The 14,621-nt window shown below is 44.0% G+C and overlaps 1 protein-coding gene across 5 annotated transcripts in view; it reads left to right on the top strand.

The window, feature by feature from the left end:
- Positions 1-14,621, top strand: part of LOC311045566 (histone-lysine N-methyltransferase 2C-like) — a 91,682-nt gene that overhangs the window by 48,722 nt on the left and 28,339 nt on the right. For 3 of the 5 annotated variants that reach the window (XM_084057486.1, XM_084057489.1, XM_084057487.1), the window contains exons 18-31: positions 331-435; positions 585-766; positions 966-1,130; positions 1,356-1,462; positions 1,646-1,717; positions 2,034-2,246; positions 5,924-6,043; positions 7,927-8,052; positions 8,252-8,382; positions 9,768-9,960; positions 11,355-11,447; positions 11,970-12,017; positions 13,176-13,316; positions 13,461-13,493. In XM_084057486.1, the coding sequence (XP_083913612.1) occupies positions 331-435; positions 585-766; positions 966-1,130; positions 1,356-1,462; positions 1,646-1,717; positions 2,034-2,246; positions 5,924-6,043; positions 7,927-8,052; positions 8,252-8,382; positions 9,768-9,960; positions 11,355-11,447; positions 11,970-12,017; positions 13,176-13,316; positions 13,461-13,493 (1,729 nt within the window). The remainder of the gene's footprint in view (positions 1-330; positions 436-584; positions 767-965; positions 1,131-1,355; positions 1,463-1,645; positions 1,718-2,033; positions 2,247-5,923; positions 6,044-7,926; positions 8,053-8,251; positions 8,383-9,767; positions 9,961-11,354; positions 11,448-11,969; positions 12,018-13,175; positions 13,317-13,460; positions 13,494-14,621) is intronic. The other 2 variants (XM_084057488.1, XM_084057490.1) reach the window with 2 other exon arrangements.

The raw sequence follows: 14,621 nt of genomic DNA on the forward strand, positions 1-14,621 counted from the left end.
AAATGGCAAGCCAGCCACACAGTGAAGTAATTGCAATTTGCAGCACCAGCGGTGTAGCAGCAGCAGTAGCATGTGATTGACGAGTGGCTGTGCCAGAAAGTTAAGCAGCAGCCAACTATTCTCTCCTGACAGGCAGGAGCTAACGACAGCCAGCTTGTCTCAGATGCACAACTCAGCAAACGAAACTTCTTCTGGAATAAGTAGAACTGCTATAAATACGATTCTGTCGAGTTGGCGTTTGAGCAGCAGTGTTGGCTTTAGAATCTCAAGCATCTCAGCCGAACAGCCTCCATTGGACGAGACACCTGATGTTGTTCTGCTTCCTTTCAGGACATGTGTGTGGTCTGTGGAAGTTTTGGGCAGGGCGCGGAAGGTCGACTCCTGGCTTGTGCTCAGTGTGGACAGTGCTACCATCCCTTCTGTGTTGGTCTAAAGGTAAGCACGTTCTGGGTGTCTGCATACTAAAAAAAAATATATATATATCTACACAATCAAAGTGAAATATGGTAATGTGCTCACAGAATATTGGGACACATCCATGTTTGTTACATTTTAACTTGTCTTGTCATTGACGTTGTCCCCAGATCACCAAGGTGGTGCTGAGTAAAGGTTGGCGGTGCCTGGAGTGCACAGTATGTGAGGCGTGTGGCCAGGCCACAGACCCTGGGCGATTGCTGCTGTGTGACGACTGTGACATCAGTTATCACACCTATTGCCTCGACCCTCCGCTGCAGAACGTACCCAAGGAAAGCTGGAAGTGCAAATGGTGGGCAAAGACAATTTTCGTCTCAGTTTGAGACTTCACTTCCTATGTAACAGTACCATTCCCTCCAATAGATCCTCGTTTTAACTTTTTCCGTTCCTGAGGAGAGTGTTCTGTCGAGGTGTCACAAGTTCTGTATCGTTTAAATCGGCCCTGGTCTTGTCAGTGGACTGTGACCTCTGTTCTCTCTGTGTTCCCGCAGGTGTGTGGCCTGTACCCAGTGCGGTGCCACCTCCCCTGGCCTGAGGTGTGAGTGGCAGAATAATTACACTCAGTGTGCCCCCTGTGCCAGCCTGGCAACCTGCCCCATCTGTATGCTGGACTACTCTGAGGGCACTGTCATTGTTCAGTGTCGCCAATGCGACAGGTGTGCACCCGCTTCCAATGAGCCAAATATTTCAGCATGTCTCTTGTCAACCCAACAGACCTGTGTGTGTGTGTGTGTGTGTGTGTGTGTGTGTGTACACACACACACACACACACACACACTCACACTCACACTCACACTCACCGTATATATATGTGTGTGTGTCTCTATCTTCATAATTCAGGTCTAATTGCCAAGTATCTAAACCTGCTCTCTTCTCTGTAGATGGCTCCATGCCTCCTGTCAGGGGCTCCATTCGGAGGAGGATGTCGAGAAAGCTGCAGATACCAGCTTTGACTGCACAATGTGTCGCGCTTTCAAGACCACTAGGGGTAGGGACTGCGGCATTCATTCACCAAACTTACCATCATAATTAACCCTTGAGTTTTCCTTTCTTTTTTTCAATGCTTTTTACAATGTCTGCTGTAGAACAATTACAGTTGGCCCTACTGTTATGTTTTTTCTCGACCCGTATCTGTTATTTAATGCCTTTCGTGTCTCCTGTTTTGCTGCAGTAACGGCCAAGGCCAGAGACTCCATTGAGGCTCCAGTTATGACGCACATCGTCTCAAAGGCTAAAGAAATGGGTAAGGCTGCAGCTTTAACACTGAGACATAAATAACAACAGAAATGGCAAACTGTATATTTTCCAACCAGTGGCTTTTAGCTCCTAATTCATAATAAGCCTCTCCTATTTTTTCTTTGCCAAATTGTTATTAACCACTTTCACCCTGGCATCCCTATTTGGGGCATATCATTATAGTTGGAAAATTTGGAAAATGGCAGATCTACAAACTCACAATGCGTCGCGACGCAAACATTTGGGGAAAACTTTTTGGGAAAATCTTTGTAAATTGGCCTCAACCCTTTATTTCTTCTTCTTTTTGTTACTATGCGTTTCAGACTTGGCGAGGACCTACACGCAGGACGGCGTGTGTCTGACAGAGTCCGGGCTGTGCCAGCTCCAGAGCTTGTCTGCCACCGCATCGCGGCGCAGGAAGCCCAAGCCCAAGCTGAAGCTGAAAATCATCAACCAGAACAGCGTGGCGGTGCTCCAGGCCCCCGTGGACCCGCTGTCAGAGCACTCCCGTGACGAAGACATGGAGGATAACAGAGGTACCCTGTCTTCCAAACTGTGCTTGGGGGAAAAAACTCTTTATAATCACTACAGCTTTCATCGCATGATTGGCTAATCGAGGACTTCAGAGTAATATTAATTCATATTGTTTCAGAGTAATATTTGTTAATATTGTCTCAGTTTGTCTGGCTGAGGGGGCAAAGCAATGAAGGCACAGAACCACAGCGAGTTGTTGAGGTTTTCCACCCATTCTAAGCCAAATATTTAGTCTGTTAGCTTTATGCGTTGTGTGTTTTCTTTAGAAATCTAGGTGAGGCTCTGTAGGAACATCTTGTTTTCTTCTTTGGATTTTTGTTTTGCTTTTTACCCCTTTTTTGTCAGGGATCTCCATATCAATGGTAAAAAATGGTAAATGCGCAGAGTGGCAAGTCAGTCTGATCAGCGGAACTCCCAAAAATATCAATAAATCAGCAAATCTCTGTATATGGAATACCCTGATGTCATCAATATGTCGTCATAGTGCTGACACCATAGACTGGCCTGGGCTCCATTTTTGGGCATGCCTCACACTGGTAAACTGGTACGAGTATTGCATAACCGGGTGGGGAATGCACTCCCAACTTGCATTGTTCCCGACATGCATCATTCAGACTTGCCCCACACAAGCAAATTATGATACATAAATACACATACATTATTATTATATGATATGATACATATATAAACGTGTGCATACACATATACACAAGCAGGTCCAGATTGATCAAACATTCTCACGGATACCCCCACTCACACACACACTGTACATGTACACCTACTGTACCCCAAGGCCATTTACGTGCACGGCCAGTGCACAAGTAGATAAAATACACTACATAACTGTGAATCCAATGTACATTAGCATATCATGAATTCTGCTTTACAATATATACTTAAATTCACCCCCCTCATCCCCCTCTCTGGTGAGTGATCTATTCTTTCCCATTACCCACTGAGTAGCCCCCACCGCCTTCTGACAAATGATTCAAGAGCTAGGAGAGTTTTTGACCAAGACTTTATGCTCTTTCCCATGGTAAATGGGACCGTGCAACAGAGAACATTAAAGTCAAAACATCTAACTATATGTTACAAACGTAACCCCGGTTATTTGAGTATTACGTGCGAGATGTCTCACTTATGGGAGAGCGCCCCCTGGCGTGATCACAGGAGCATTTATTATACACTTCCAGACAATTCATTGGCTGGATCAAGGTCGCACCAGGCCACGTCAGCAGGGTACCACCCCCCTTTGTGCTACATAAGGCAGAGGTTCCCGACCACCAGTCTGTGGACCAGACATGTACCACTGGGAACATTGGGGAATTCCAAGTTTATGGATTGTACAAATATGCGCAGGTAACGTTGAGTCCATAAGTCCGCAACAGCATTGCTCCTCAGTGTTACGTTTACTTAAGGGGAATACCACTCATTTTCAACATTGAACTATGTCTTTAATACACCTTAGAGCTGTTGTGTGGAAATAATACAAAAGTCCCCCGCCCCTTCTATGTTGCCTAGAACTGGATAATTGATTGAGGTCATGTGATCAGTGACATACGCAGAGTGTACTTTTGGCTCCGCCCCCTCAGCCAAAAGTACACACATAGATCAATGATATAACACTATGCAGTGATATAATAATATATAAATACCAGTCATTGACTGCTTTATCACATATTAAATAGGCAGTCAAGTTTTTTTTCCAGCTCCTCTTCGTCTTTATCCATTTTGTCAGCCGCTTCCTGGTCGGGGTTGACACCCGGGAGCGGGAGGAGGCTATCCACCTCTTTTGACCGGCTCTGCGCCGTGTTCCTCTCCTTGTCCAGAGGAATGGGGATATACTCGGCATCTGACTCCATAGACTCTACCAACATCGGACCCCAGTCCGAGTTGGTGAAGCGTGCCTGTCTGTGCTCCAGCCGCGCCTGGGGAGGCTGTAGCTTTCTCAGTGTTACAGCATCCGCGGCTCAGCTTATGAAGCTGCGGGGGAGAAACTTCCGTAGTTGTTGAAAGCACGGAATGTCGCTAGAATCAAGACATTTCCGCAGTTTACTCATACTAGAGATTTGAGACAGCCTGCCCCGCCTGTCCTCCCATAACCCAATTTTAATATACACTGCTGAAAATAATTAAGGGAACACTTTGATCCCTTAATTCTTATGAGCAGTTTTTGTTAGCAGTATGTACACAGTTCATGAAAACTCAAAAAATAATTAAGGGATTAAAGTGTTCCCTACATTTCTTTGAGCAGTATAGATAGATATGATGGCTCCAAGTCGGCTTGTCGAAAGCACGGAATGTCGCTAGAACCAAGCTTATGCAGCTCGAGGAAGTGTTAGCATTGAAGCTAAACAGAAGAACAGTGATAGCCACCACGGGTAACAGTGGGCTAACTCTGCTCAAAAAGACTTCTCTGAAGAAGAGCTAAACATGCTGGATTTACGCAATGCTGATTGCAATCTCAGAAAGCTGTTCGGTAGCATTCGGGGTCCAAGATGCGCTCCTGTCCTGTTGGTGAACTATTAGTAAATCTTCGAGAAGGAAAATTTGAATAGTGCGACGGGCCACGGAGGTCCCTTATGTTGCACAAAGGGGGGTGGTACCCTGCTGACGGGTTCTGGTGCGACTATGATCCACCCAATGAATTGTCTGGAAATGTATAATAAATGCCTCTGTGATCACGCCAGGAGGCGCTCTCCGATAAGCGAGACATTGAGGGAGTAATATGAAAAATGACTGCTGATAGCACCAATGGTTTAGTGAAAATGTTTTTCATGCACAGACACAGAAACCAGAGAGTTTTGGTTTAGAAGACACGGCAAGGGTCGGCATGGAATATCCTCATTAACCCATTAAGACCTGAGGCGATTCTTAAAAATGTTTTTTCAAGATTTAAAAAAAAATAGCTGATCTACAAGTTCATAGTGCCGCGCTGTGAGCTTGTATATCTGCTATTTTTGAATAGCCAAAGAAATCTAAAGTAACACAGATCAGTTCCGGGTCTTAATGGGTTAAGAATGTTTGAAAGAGATTCAGGTACTTGTTACTTGTCTGAATTGCAATTGGTTTATAGGTGCACTATTTGGGAGTGCAGTATTGTCTTGGTGTTAATGGTATTAGACGGTTAGAGTTGATTTTTTTATGTATTTAGGTAGATCCGAGTTCCATGGTTTCCCAAACGCCTTTTGTTCATATCCAATCACAAGATCAGTAGAAATTCGTTGACTCGTATTTCAGTAATGAAAAAAGAATTTGGGGGGAAAGAAGTGATATTTCTGAACTTAATTTCAGTCAGTGTAATGCACTAGTTCTCAACTCGAGTTCTGCCGAATCCTCAAGGGGGTTCCAGGGGGTCCCCGGCTAAATGAATGATAGTTGGGAACCAAATGGACACTAACGGGTCTGTAACTCCGGAACCATTTGTCCTTTCTGAGTTAGAGTAACACTGCGGATTTTACAGTGTAAATTGGTTGTCCCAGAGATAAAAATCGTATCAAATGGGAGTACATGGCATGGCCTAATGTGCCGTTTATCAAACTGGGGGTCCTGGTTTAATGCTCCACCGCTGAGCGGAGTTGAGATAGAATTGACCCAGGCTGTGTTTGTGTCGGGGGGGGCCAGGGTGGTCTGTGCTGCGGGACTGTCTCATTGTACGTGTTCTGTCTCCCTGTCACAGAGGCAGAGCTCCTGGATTGCGAGGGGAAGTCTGATTCGAGCCTGGAGAGAGAGCCAGCAGAAGACGACTCCAAGGGGGCCGACGGCAGCAAGAAGAGGAAGAGGAAGCCGTACCGGCCGGGTAGGGCACCTGATTGAAGGAGACAGCTCCTGTGAAGCGTAAAATGGTGCAGTACGTGCCCAGTGCTCTAGCTGCAGCCAAGCACAGCACAGCCATTTCAGGGCCTCTGACGTACAGAGTGCTCTATCTAGTGTATTCCAAGGGGCTATTTTCTTAACCATGTCTTCATCATGAAAGCAGTGGTCACTACACCGCTTCAGTCATATCATTGTTTAAGATGGTAATTCAATTGGTGTATTTTAAGACATGGCCATGTTAAAGACGGACTGTTGAAGCTGCATATGTGACGTATATATCTGAAAATAATTCACAGCACAAAGCCTGAAAATAATATGTGCTGTGTAAGGTTTCATTGGGACATAATGCTACGAACCAATATGAGCGGGCTGTCAATGTTATTTTCTCCTGCTTTCTAAAGCATGTCTACAAAATCCATGACATCTCTTAAGGTGGTAGTATACTCAGTAAGGAGGAGTACTTCTTGAGCACTGCAGTGCAAAAAGATGCGATGTTGTGCCTTCCCCCAGTGTAGTCTGCACAGACCGCCAGGTAGAACTTTATTCTTGTTCTCTCGCATGCCCCGCACAGCAATTGTTCCAAATCATATGGTTGATTGTGATTGCTGCAAGTACGGCAACCACATAGTCATTGTGACCTTTAAGTTGCTGTATATTTTTTCTTATCTTTTTCTATTAATTTGGAATGTTTCCCCTTTTTTCTCCCAATGTAGTCATTATGCCATTTTCTGAATTCCCCATACACTTAGGCGTCTAAGGCGTGTTACTGCTATTGATCCCTAATGGCTCACCTGCCAGTGAGCAGGCCTCATACATATATGGCCCTCCCTGCCCGGGTTCCCTCCTGTGAACATGGCCAGTTGTGTTTGTATTGATGCTCGGCCAAGCCAGAAGCACCGCAGAGGATTCTATCCCTAGTCTCTGCGGTGGTGGACAGGAACTTAATAAGAATTGGAGTAGGAGTGCATATACGTATAATAAGAATTGGAGTAGGAGTGCATATACGTATAAGAATTATAATGCAAGCCTATTGATGTAACTCCAGAAGAATACGTTTGAGGGAAGAGTAGTTGAACTAGTTCAAGCCTGCAAGGATATCCTGATCCTCATGATAAATGATACAGATTTCATGGCCAAATAAATGTCCTCAAATTTCTGGCTGGAAATGTACTTTCATTATGTACACTTAACTAACTAGCTTGGCTAAAACAAATCATGTAATCCCATTCCCTTCTAAGATATGCAGTTTAGAGTATTTTAGCAACTTTGCTGTTGGTTCATTTGTTGTTAGATCCTGGGAGCTACTGTAGCTCTCTGACTCTTAGTTGAGTGGGCATGGAGCGACATAAAAGATGTATGTGGATGTGTAGGATATTATTGAGTATACTGGCAATGGGGTTGGGGACATGTTCACCAGTGCTTCTCAACAGTGAAACTTCTAATGTCACTTTTATCTCCAGCTAACACTCCTCATTCCCTCTAAAAGCTTTAAAACCTGCCTACCCCTTTCTAGACGCGTGTTTACCATTTCTGCAGTTATGGCATATTTTCATGTGCAAGATGCCTTCTAACGGCACAATCTGTGATGCAAAAAAGTGTAAGCAATTTAATTGATAAATAAAATTGACATGACAGAGACTGAGCCTGTCGGTAGTGGACAAGTTGTTTGATTTATATTGCTTTGGGTGCCGTGGATTGTTGTGGGTGGATGAATCTTTCTGATTGAGGGATAGGGTGTCTGGGGGAGAGGAAAACTCTGATGCAACTCAGAGTATGTGATTTTTGTGTCTTTTCAGAGCCTAAAATGAACCTTTTTTTTTGTTGTATTATTTGAAGATTTTAAATAAATAAATAACCTTCACTCAGGTATTGGAGGTTTCATGGTGCGCCAGAGGAGTCGTCCAGGACAGGGCCCCGGCAAGGCCAAGCGATCCCTCTGCAGGAAGGATTCTTCTGGCTCTGTGTCAGAGAACCCTACAGGAAAGGACGAGGGTCAGTGAACACCTCTACATATCACTCATATAGTTACAGTTCTCTCTGTAAAACGGTTGACTTGACTTTAGATTAAGCTTTGTGAGCTCTCTGTAAAACGGTTGACTTGACTTTAGATTAAGTTTTGTGAGCTTGAAGAAAGAGAGGATTTTTTCATATAGAAATAATTTGTACTTTTTTATGTTTTATTTGTATAAAGCATGGACAGAAGCACTGCCTGATACACCCGTCGATGAGGTTCCTCCTGGACCAGAGGTCCCAGAGAAGATCAAGAAACGCTACCGGAAAAAGAAGACCAAATTAGAGGAGGCTTTTCCCGCATACTTGCAGGTCTGTCGCCTGAACAGCAATATCTGATGCAAGTCTAGCTGAACAGCTGTAGCTAACTTCAAACTCTGTTCTTAAAGTCCAGCTGCTTTTTTTGTGACCTTTATTTTCAGCCAACTTATTCCATTACCACTATGCCCATGCATAAAGGTGTGAAATATACATTATATATTTTCGTTTTAGGAGATCTTTAACAATGACTAGTTTAAGGCAACATCTTAGGAAAAATATGTTAAAAAAATTATGATTTAAACAACTTTTTCTTTTAAGGATAATTCTGGACTAGCCTTCTCCTTACCTTCTTTTTTTGAGCAATAAAAATACGCGATCTAGCGCACGGACCGTCAGCTCGGGTTTTTAGCTACGGTGGACTCGGGATGGAGTTATGAAAATGTTCTACTGTACCACTCGTCCTAGGACATAATAACATTGTATAAAAGTAAGGAAAAGGCTAGTCCAGAATTATCCTTTAACTTAAAAGTCAGAACAGTCATTATTTCCTTTTTATAATCATGTAAGCTACCCATCCATATACTGATTGTCTAGACATGTCATACACTATCTTCATAATCTGCCACGTAATCCCGCCCATGGTAAGGGGAGGTTCAGAATACGGAATACATTGCCTGGCAACCACTTAAAGATAGACCTTTGGTGCAGGGAGCCCCTTCTGTATACTTTTTTTTTTTAAATAAGAGGGGAATGGCCTTAAGCTTCTGGAGATTTCCACTGAGAATACTCTGCACTGATCATCTTCTCCAAATGGCTCCTGTCTGGCTTGCCAATTGACGTACGAGAGCTAAACTGGAGATGACTTTGAGACTCCCTTTCTCCAAGTCAGCATCTCAATGTCACCTTCTTTTGGCTAAAACATGGAGATATGTGAGTTGCATTAAGACACGGGCAGCTGTCAGTGTTGGTCTGTATCCCACTGCGGTAGGGGGGGCGGAGGAGGAAGGGTTTGTTCAGTCTAAACGAAAGGGTCCAAAGCAGAGAAGCGCATTTGATTAATTATTGAAACGGCGACGCGTTAGGCTTTTAATGTCTCGGCACAGTGGGGAGCTGCAGTCACGTGTCTGGGTTGAGCAAGGTAGGCGACTGGTGGATACATGCAGTTGGGGGTGGGGAGGAGGTTGCTGAGACAAGTGGGGACAACAGTGACCGTAGCATGTGTGTTGGTCTCAATGCTTCTGCCTGTCACTTTGGTCGATTCTCATGGGCCCTCGTCTTGTGTGTGTGAATAAAACCCTAGGCTTATACCAGACAGGAGTGGTGTGCTTTTCCCAAGGAAAGTCTCATGGGGGAGTGTCAGGGATGACAGGTTGACAGCTCCTGTGGTACAGTGTCAATCCAGGGAAGTGACCCGTGTTGTGTGTTGTCATGGACAGGAGGCGTTCTTCGGGAAGGACCTGTTGGACAAGAGCAAGCAGAGCAGGCAGCAGGGGGCAGATTCCAGCTTATTGGAGGAAGGACAGGGCCAAGCAGACAGGAAGCACCCCGCCACCCGCTTCCTGGACCCCTCGTCGGACCCCCTGCTCAGCGCCTCAGCCACTCCTCTCCCTACTAGACCTGTGGTAGCACGTATGTACACAAACATTGCTTAATTACTCCTGAAAACCATTAAAGTAAGAGACATGGTCCAGTGTCTGGCATGTTAAAGGACCATACCACCATCAATACATGTCATTGTCTGTTCACAGCTTCGGCTATACAGTACATCGTACATAGATATAGACTATTTCCCTGTTAATGGCTCTATTGTTTAGAAATGAGCTGCGATCTGATTGGACTAAACCCCTAGTAAGCTTGTCAGAGGCTGGAGATACAGTACTGTCTGTCTCATGGTTTGAATGCTGTAACACTGCAACTGCTTTCTTGCAGGGAAAGCGGGACTCTTTCCTTTTCTGTTTACTTAACATGGCATAACTACGAAAAATGATTGTTCAAACTAATCTATGTTAACCTTCGGTTGTTCGAAGGCTATGATCCACATGCTCAAAACAGTTTGAGGTACAAGATCAACTTTGTACTTATTAAACTACAGTAGAAATTAACCTTTGTCTCTTTCTGCACGTCTGCTGTTTTAGCACCCCTCACTGACTGCACAGCATCACATATGACAACCATGATTTGTTTGAAAACGTTTACCCATAGATGTATTACAACGCCTGCTGCTGTAGATATATTGTCACTACTTTATAAAAAAAAAAAAAAAAGTCTAGTACTTTAGTTTTTGAAACCCCTACTGTAGTCAATGGCCTAAACAAGCCAGACTGCCAGTATAGGAATCAACTCAAAGGTTAGCTTTGTCAACACACTCTATTTTATGGGCATCAAGGTGGCACAGAGTTAAAGTTCTTGACCACCACCATGGAGACTGGGGTTTTGGTGCCTCCGGTTTGGCCGTGCGCTCCAACAAACACAATTGGCCATGTTCACCGGTGTGGCGCCAACTGGGGAATGTGTGCTTTGTTGTTGCACTAGTGAGTTCTACGGGTTGGTTGTGCAGACTGTTCAGTGAGGAGCTGGGAGGGATAGCGTGTTCCTCCACACACGTTACACTCTCCCGGCAAAACTCCATGTGTATATGGAGACATGTGGTTGTCTACAAGCCAAGTGGGCAACACTGCAGGTTAGCAGCAATAGGGACAGTGTAGTATAGATCATTGTTCAAGGGAACTTGGCATAAAAGACAGTTCAACTCTGCTGCTTTCCTTGTAAACCAACTTAGTAACCAATAATGTCTTAATTTGCATAGACTTCCGGAGACTATTATTTCTGGAGGAGCTCTGCGTTCGCCTCACAGACTTTATGAATGCTGAATTGCTACACTCAGCCCTACTACATGCAAACACACACTCTTAAGTTGTTTTGCACTTTTGAATGAGTGGCGCCAACTCCTAACCTCATGTCCATTTATCATTTACCATTAATTATGATTTCTGATTGCTTCATTTTATCTTCTCCATCTACAGAGACTTCTGAGGAACCATTAGTTGATCTGTCTGATGTTCTGAACACTGACGCAGACATCTTGGGAATGCTGGGGAAGGCGAGCAGTGACTCTGGTGCGTCATATCCACATGAACTCTTGCGCCCCTATTCTGGGGGCGGATATTCTGTGAAAATAGCAGATCTAAAGCTCACAACGCGTTGCAATGTGATGCGTTGTGAACTTGTTGATTGGCTATTTTTGGCAAAAAAAATGTTTTTATAAAGGGAGAAAAGTAGGGTGTTTTAGTATAGACCCCTGGGGGACACTGGTCAACAAACAAAGTGCATCGGGTTTAAGTGGTTAAATCTCACGGGCAGTCACAGTGGCAATAATGTATAGCTTCTACACCTCTAGCTCTAGCCTCTCAAAATGGTGGTGGGGATTGGAAACGGGGCGAAAACTTCCTCAGACAGCTAATTATTTTTCTTTTCACCACATTTGTAGTTCTGAATGTCACATTCTTTTGACTGTGGGTTTTCCTTCTCGTTCACACTTGATTTATCTTTATTTTTGCATTGTCTGAAGCGTGATTTTTGCCTGTTCTGTCTCCACTCTTTTTTTCACTCATTTATATCTGGTTTTTGGGTTTTTGTAGGTCTTGATTTTTGCCCCTTCCAGGTTGACAGCTCACCTCCTCCTTTTGGTAAGGGTGCCATGGCCTACTCATCCCTTGCTTTACTGCATTCTTCCTCTCTTACTGTGTGTGCGCGCGTGTGTGTGTGCGTGTGTGTGTGTGCGCGTGTGTGTGTGAGTGTGTGTGTGTGTGTACGTCCTGAGCCGCTTCCTACTAATCTTTGCACACAGGCAGTGTCTCCTTCCTAATACATTTCAGCATTGAAATGTATTAGGAATTTGTGATCAAACCAGTGATTTTAGTACAAATTCATGTCTAGCCAACCAGAGATGCCTGAGAGATGTTTACAGAGACAGACCATCAAGGACGCACTCCCATTCAAACTCAAAGAAATAAGCAATTTAGAAGTGAGCAATTTAGAGAACGAGAGGCCTAAGTAAACCTTCTTTCGATTTTTCTAGACATTTTATTTATTTATTTTTGCAATTTGGCAGAGAAAAACTTTGCAATTCCACTGAGGCCAATAGGTGTCCTTGGTTCTTTGTAACTAGTACTTTGTATAACTTAAATGTAGTCTAGGTTGATATGTTTTTGCCCCAATACAAGACTTGGGAACTAACAGCTGTCGTTGTCGTCGTTGCTCAGTGTTTGTGTTTTTGAACTGCAGGAGAGAATAAGAAGCTAGCCTCTGTGGCAAGAGAGTCTAAATAGTTCTCCAGTGATAGGCATCTCGAAGAATTTTGCTAAGCTTGCTTCATTGTTCATCATCTTCATTTAATCTGCTGGCAGTGCAGTTATCCATCTTTTCAAATGGGTTTTTACTTCTTATTAGCTGAATTAATTATTATAAATGTGCTGAAGGTTGCATGTTTTAGTCCTCATTATAAGGAGTGTAACGGTTGTTGGTAGGAAAGAGCAGCGTAATTGAGGGGGCAGAACAATGTTTTCCTGTACAAGCGTTCAAGTGTTTATGTATCTTTGCTCAGAATTAATATGACCTGTCTGCCTCTTCATTGCTCCCAGAGCACTCATATTACATGATGCAGGGACCCCTTAGGAGCTGTGATTTAGAATGTGCTGTTATGATTGCATTCCACGGGCTGATTAGACAATAAACATGTTCTCACTTTAGGCCTATTTTTACACGTTGTTGACCGGTGCCTCATATGTGCATGTGTTGTGATTTTTGTTTGTTTTTTTCGTACGTCTGTGTGTTTGTTTCCACAGCTGGGCTGGACATTGGGCACATTGCAGACGGCTCCACAGTGGTTCCCCAGTCCCATTCTGGCCGACGAACACCTCGTGCCCTCCCAGAGGAACCTCTGGACGGCATCCTCAGCCCAGAGCTGGACAAGATGGTCACTGATGGTTAGTCTGGGACAAGGCGCTTATAAAATCATCTTGAAGTGCCGAAAATCCCATTGGCTTCCCGTTTGATGAGTTGCTATGAATTACATGATGATTTCTTAATAATTATCTGTTCTCTCTCATTCCTTTCATTGCTTGTTTCAGAATCAATTCTCAGCAAACTCTACAAAATTCCAGGTTTGTGTTTAATGCTTTTCTATCAACATTTTGCATTTTCATCTGATCTTGTCAAACGCAAAGAGCATGTACTGCCCTTAAACTTTCTAGGGTTATGCAAAGTAAAGACACGGGTTGGGAGGGGGGGTTCGATTCAGTATAAGAATGCGATTCTTTTGATATGATCTTTATCGATTTTTTGACTCCAAGAATAACTTATTTTATTGCGAACGCAGCGGAAGTCAAGTGGAGCTTACTATGAAACCGTGCTCGGGTTGTGTGTGTCTGTGTGCAGTATTGTGTGCACTGCCTGTGTGCAGCCGCGCCCCCATGTGACTCACGCTCTCATTGGCTGCTGACAGATCTCAGAGTGCACTACAGTGTGGCTGAAATCCGCCTGCCAACACATATAATTTAACTGTACCACCCACTTCTCTACAATTGCTCATTCTCTTCTATTCTTCTTATTGTTATTTTCGAGCTGCGTTCGCTTCCCGCGTTCGCACGTCTTACTTGTTTATTATTATTTTCAATTTCTTTGAAATGTACTGATTTCATTCTTTTTTAATATTATGGCTAGCGTTTTTGAAAGAACACTTTTTATGGCAGTCAACACGTGATTTTTTTAAAAAACTAGATGTGAGGGCCACGTAATGTTATGACATCCCTCTTTCCTTGGTGTTGAACCAAACTGCAAAGTACAGAAGTTCAATTCAAAAGAAGGCCTTGCAACTCTTGTTGAATGCTCGAATGTAACGTTTTGATCCCTGTCGGATCTTTCTGAGGTTAACTCCTATCCAGCATCAATGACCGTAGCTCTGCATTGTTGCTAGCTCCTCTGTCACACCACAGTGTGTCTATGTAGGAGGTGCGCCTCTTTCACCTCCCACCTAAGCCTTAGGTTGGTTCCCACATTGTCAGTTTGCTTGCCTCATCCCAAACAGGGCATACCAGGAAAGTGCCCTCAGATCCGGTTCCGTCGAAGCAGTCCAGGGACCGAGATAATATTATATCCTCAACTACCTCGAGCTGGCAGTAGCAATCGTTCTGTTCTTTGTGTTAAATGCCATTTCTGTTGTTTTCTTGGCGTTGAGCTTGAGGCCTATCTTTCTGCACTCCTTTCCTACTGCCAGTTCCCTCCCTTTCTCT

The sequence above is a fragment of the Gymnoscopelus microlampas genome, assembly GCF_963454915.1.
Source record: "Gymnoscopelus microlampas genome assembly, chromosome: 5".
NCBI classification, from domain to species: Eukaryota; Metazoa; Chordata; class Actinopteri; order Myctophiformes; family Myctophidae; genus Gymnoscopelus; species Gymnoscopelus microlampas.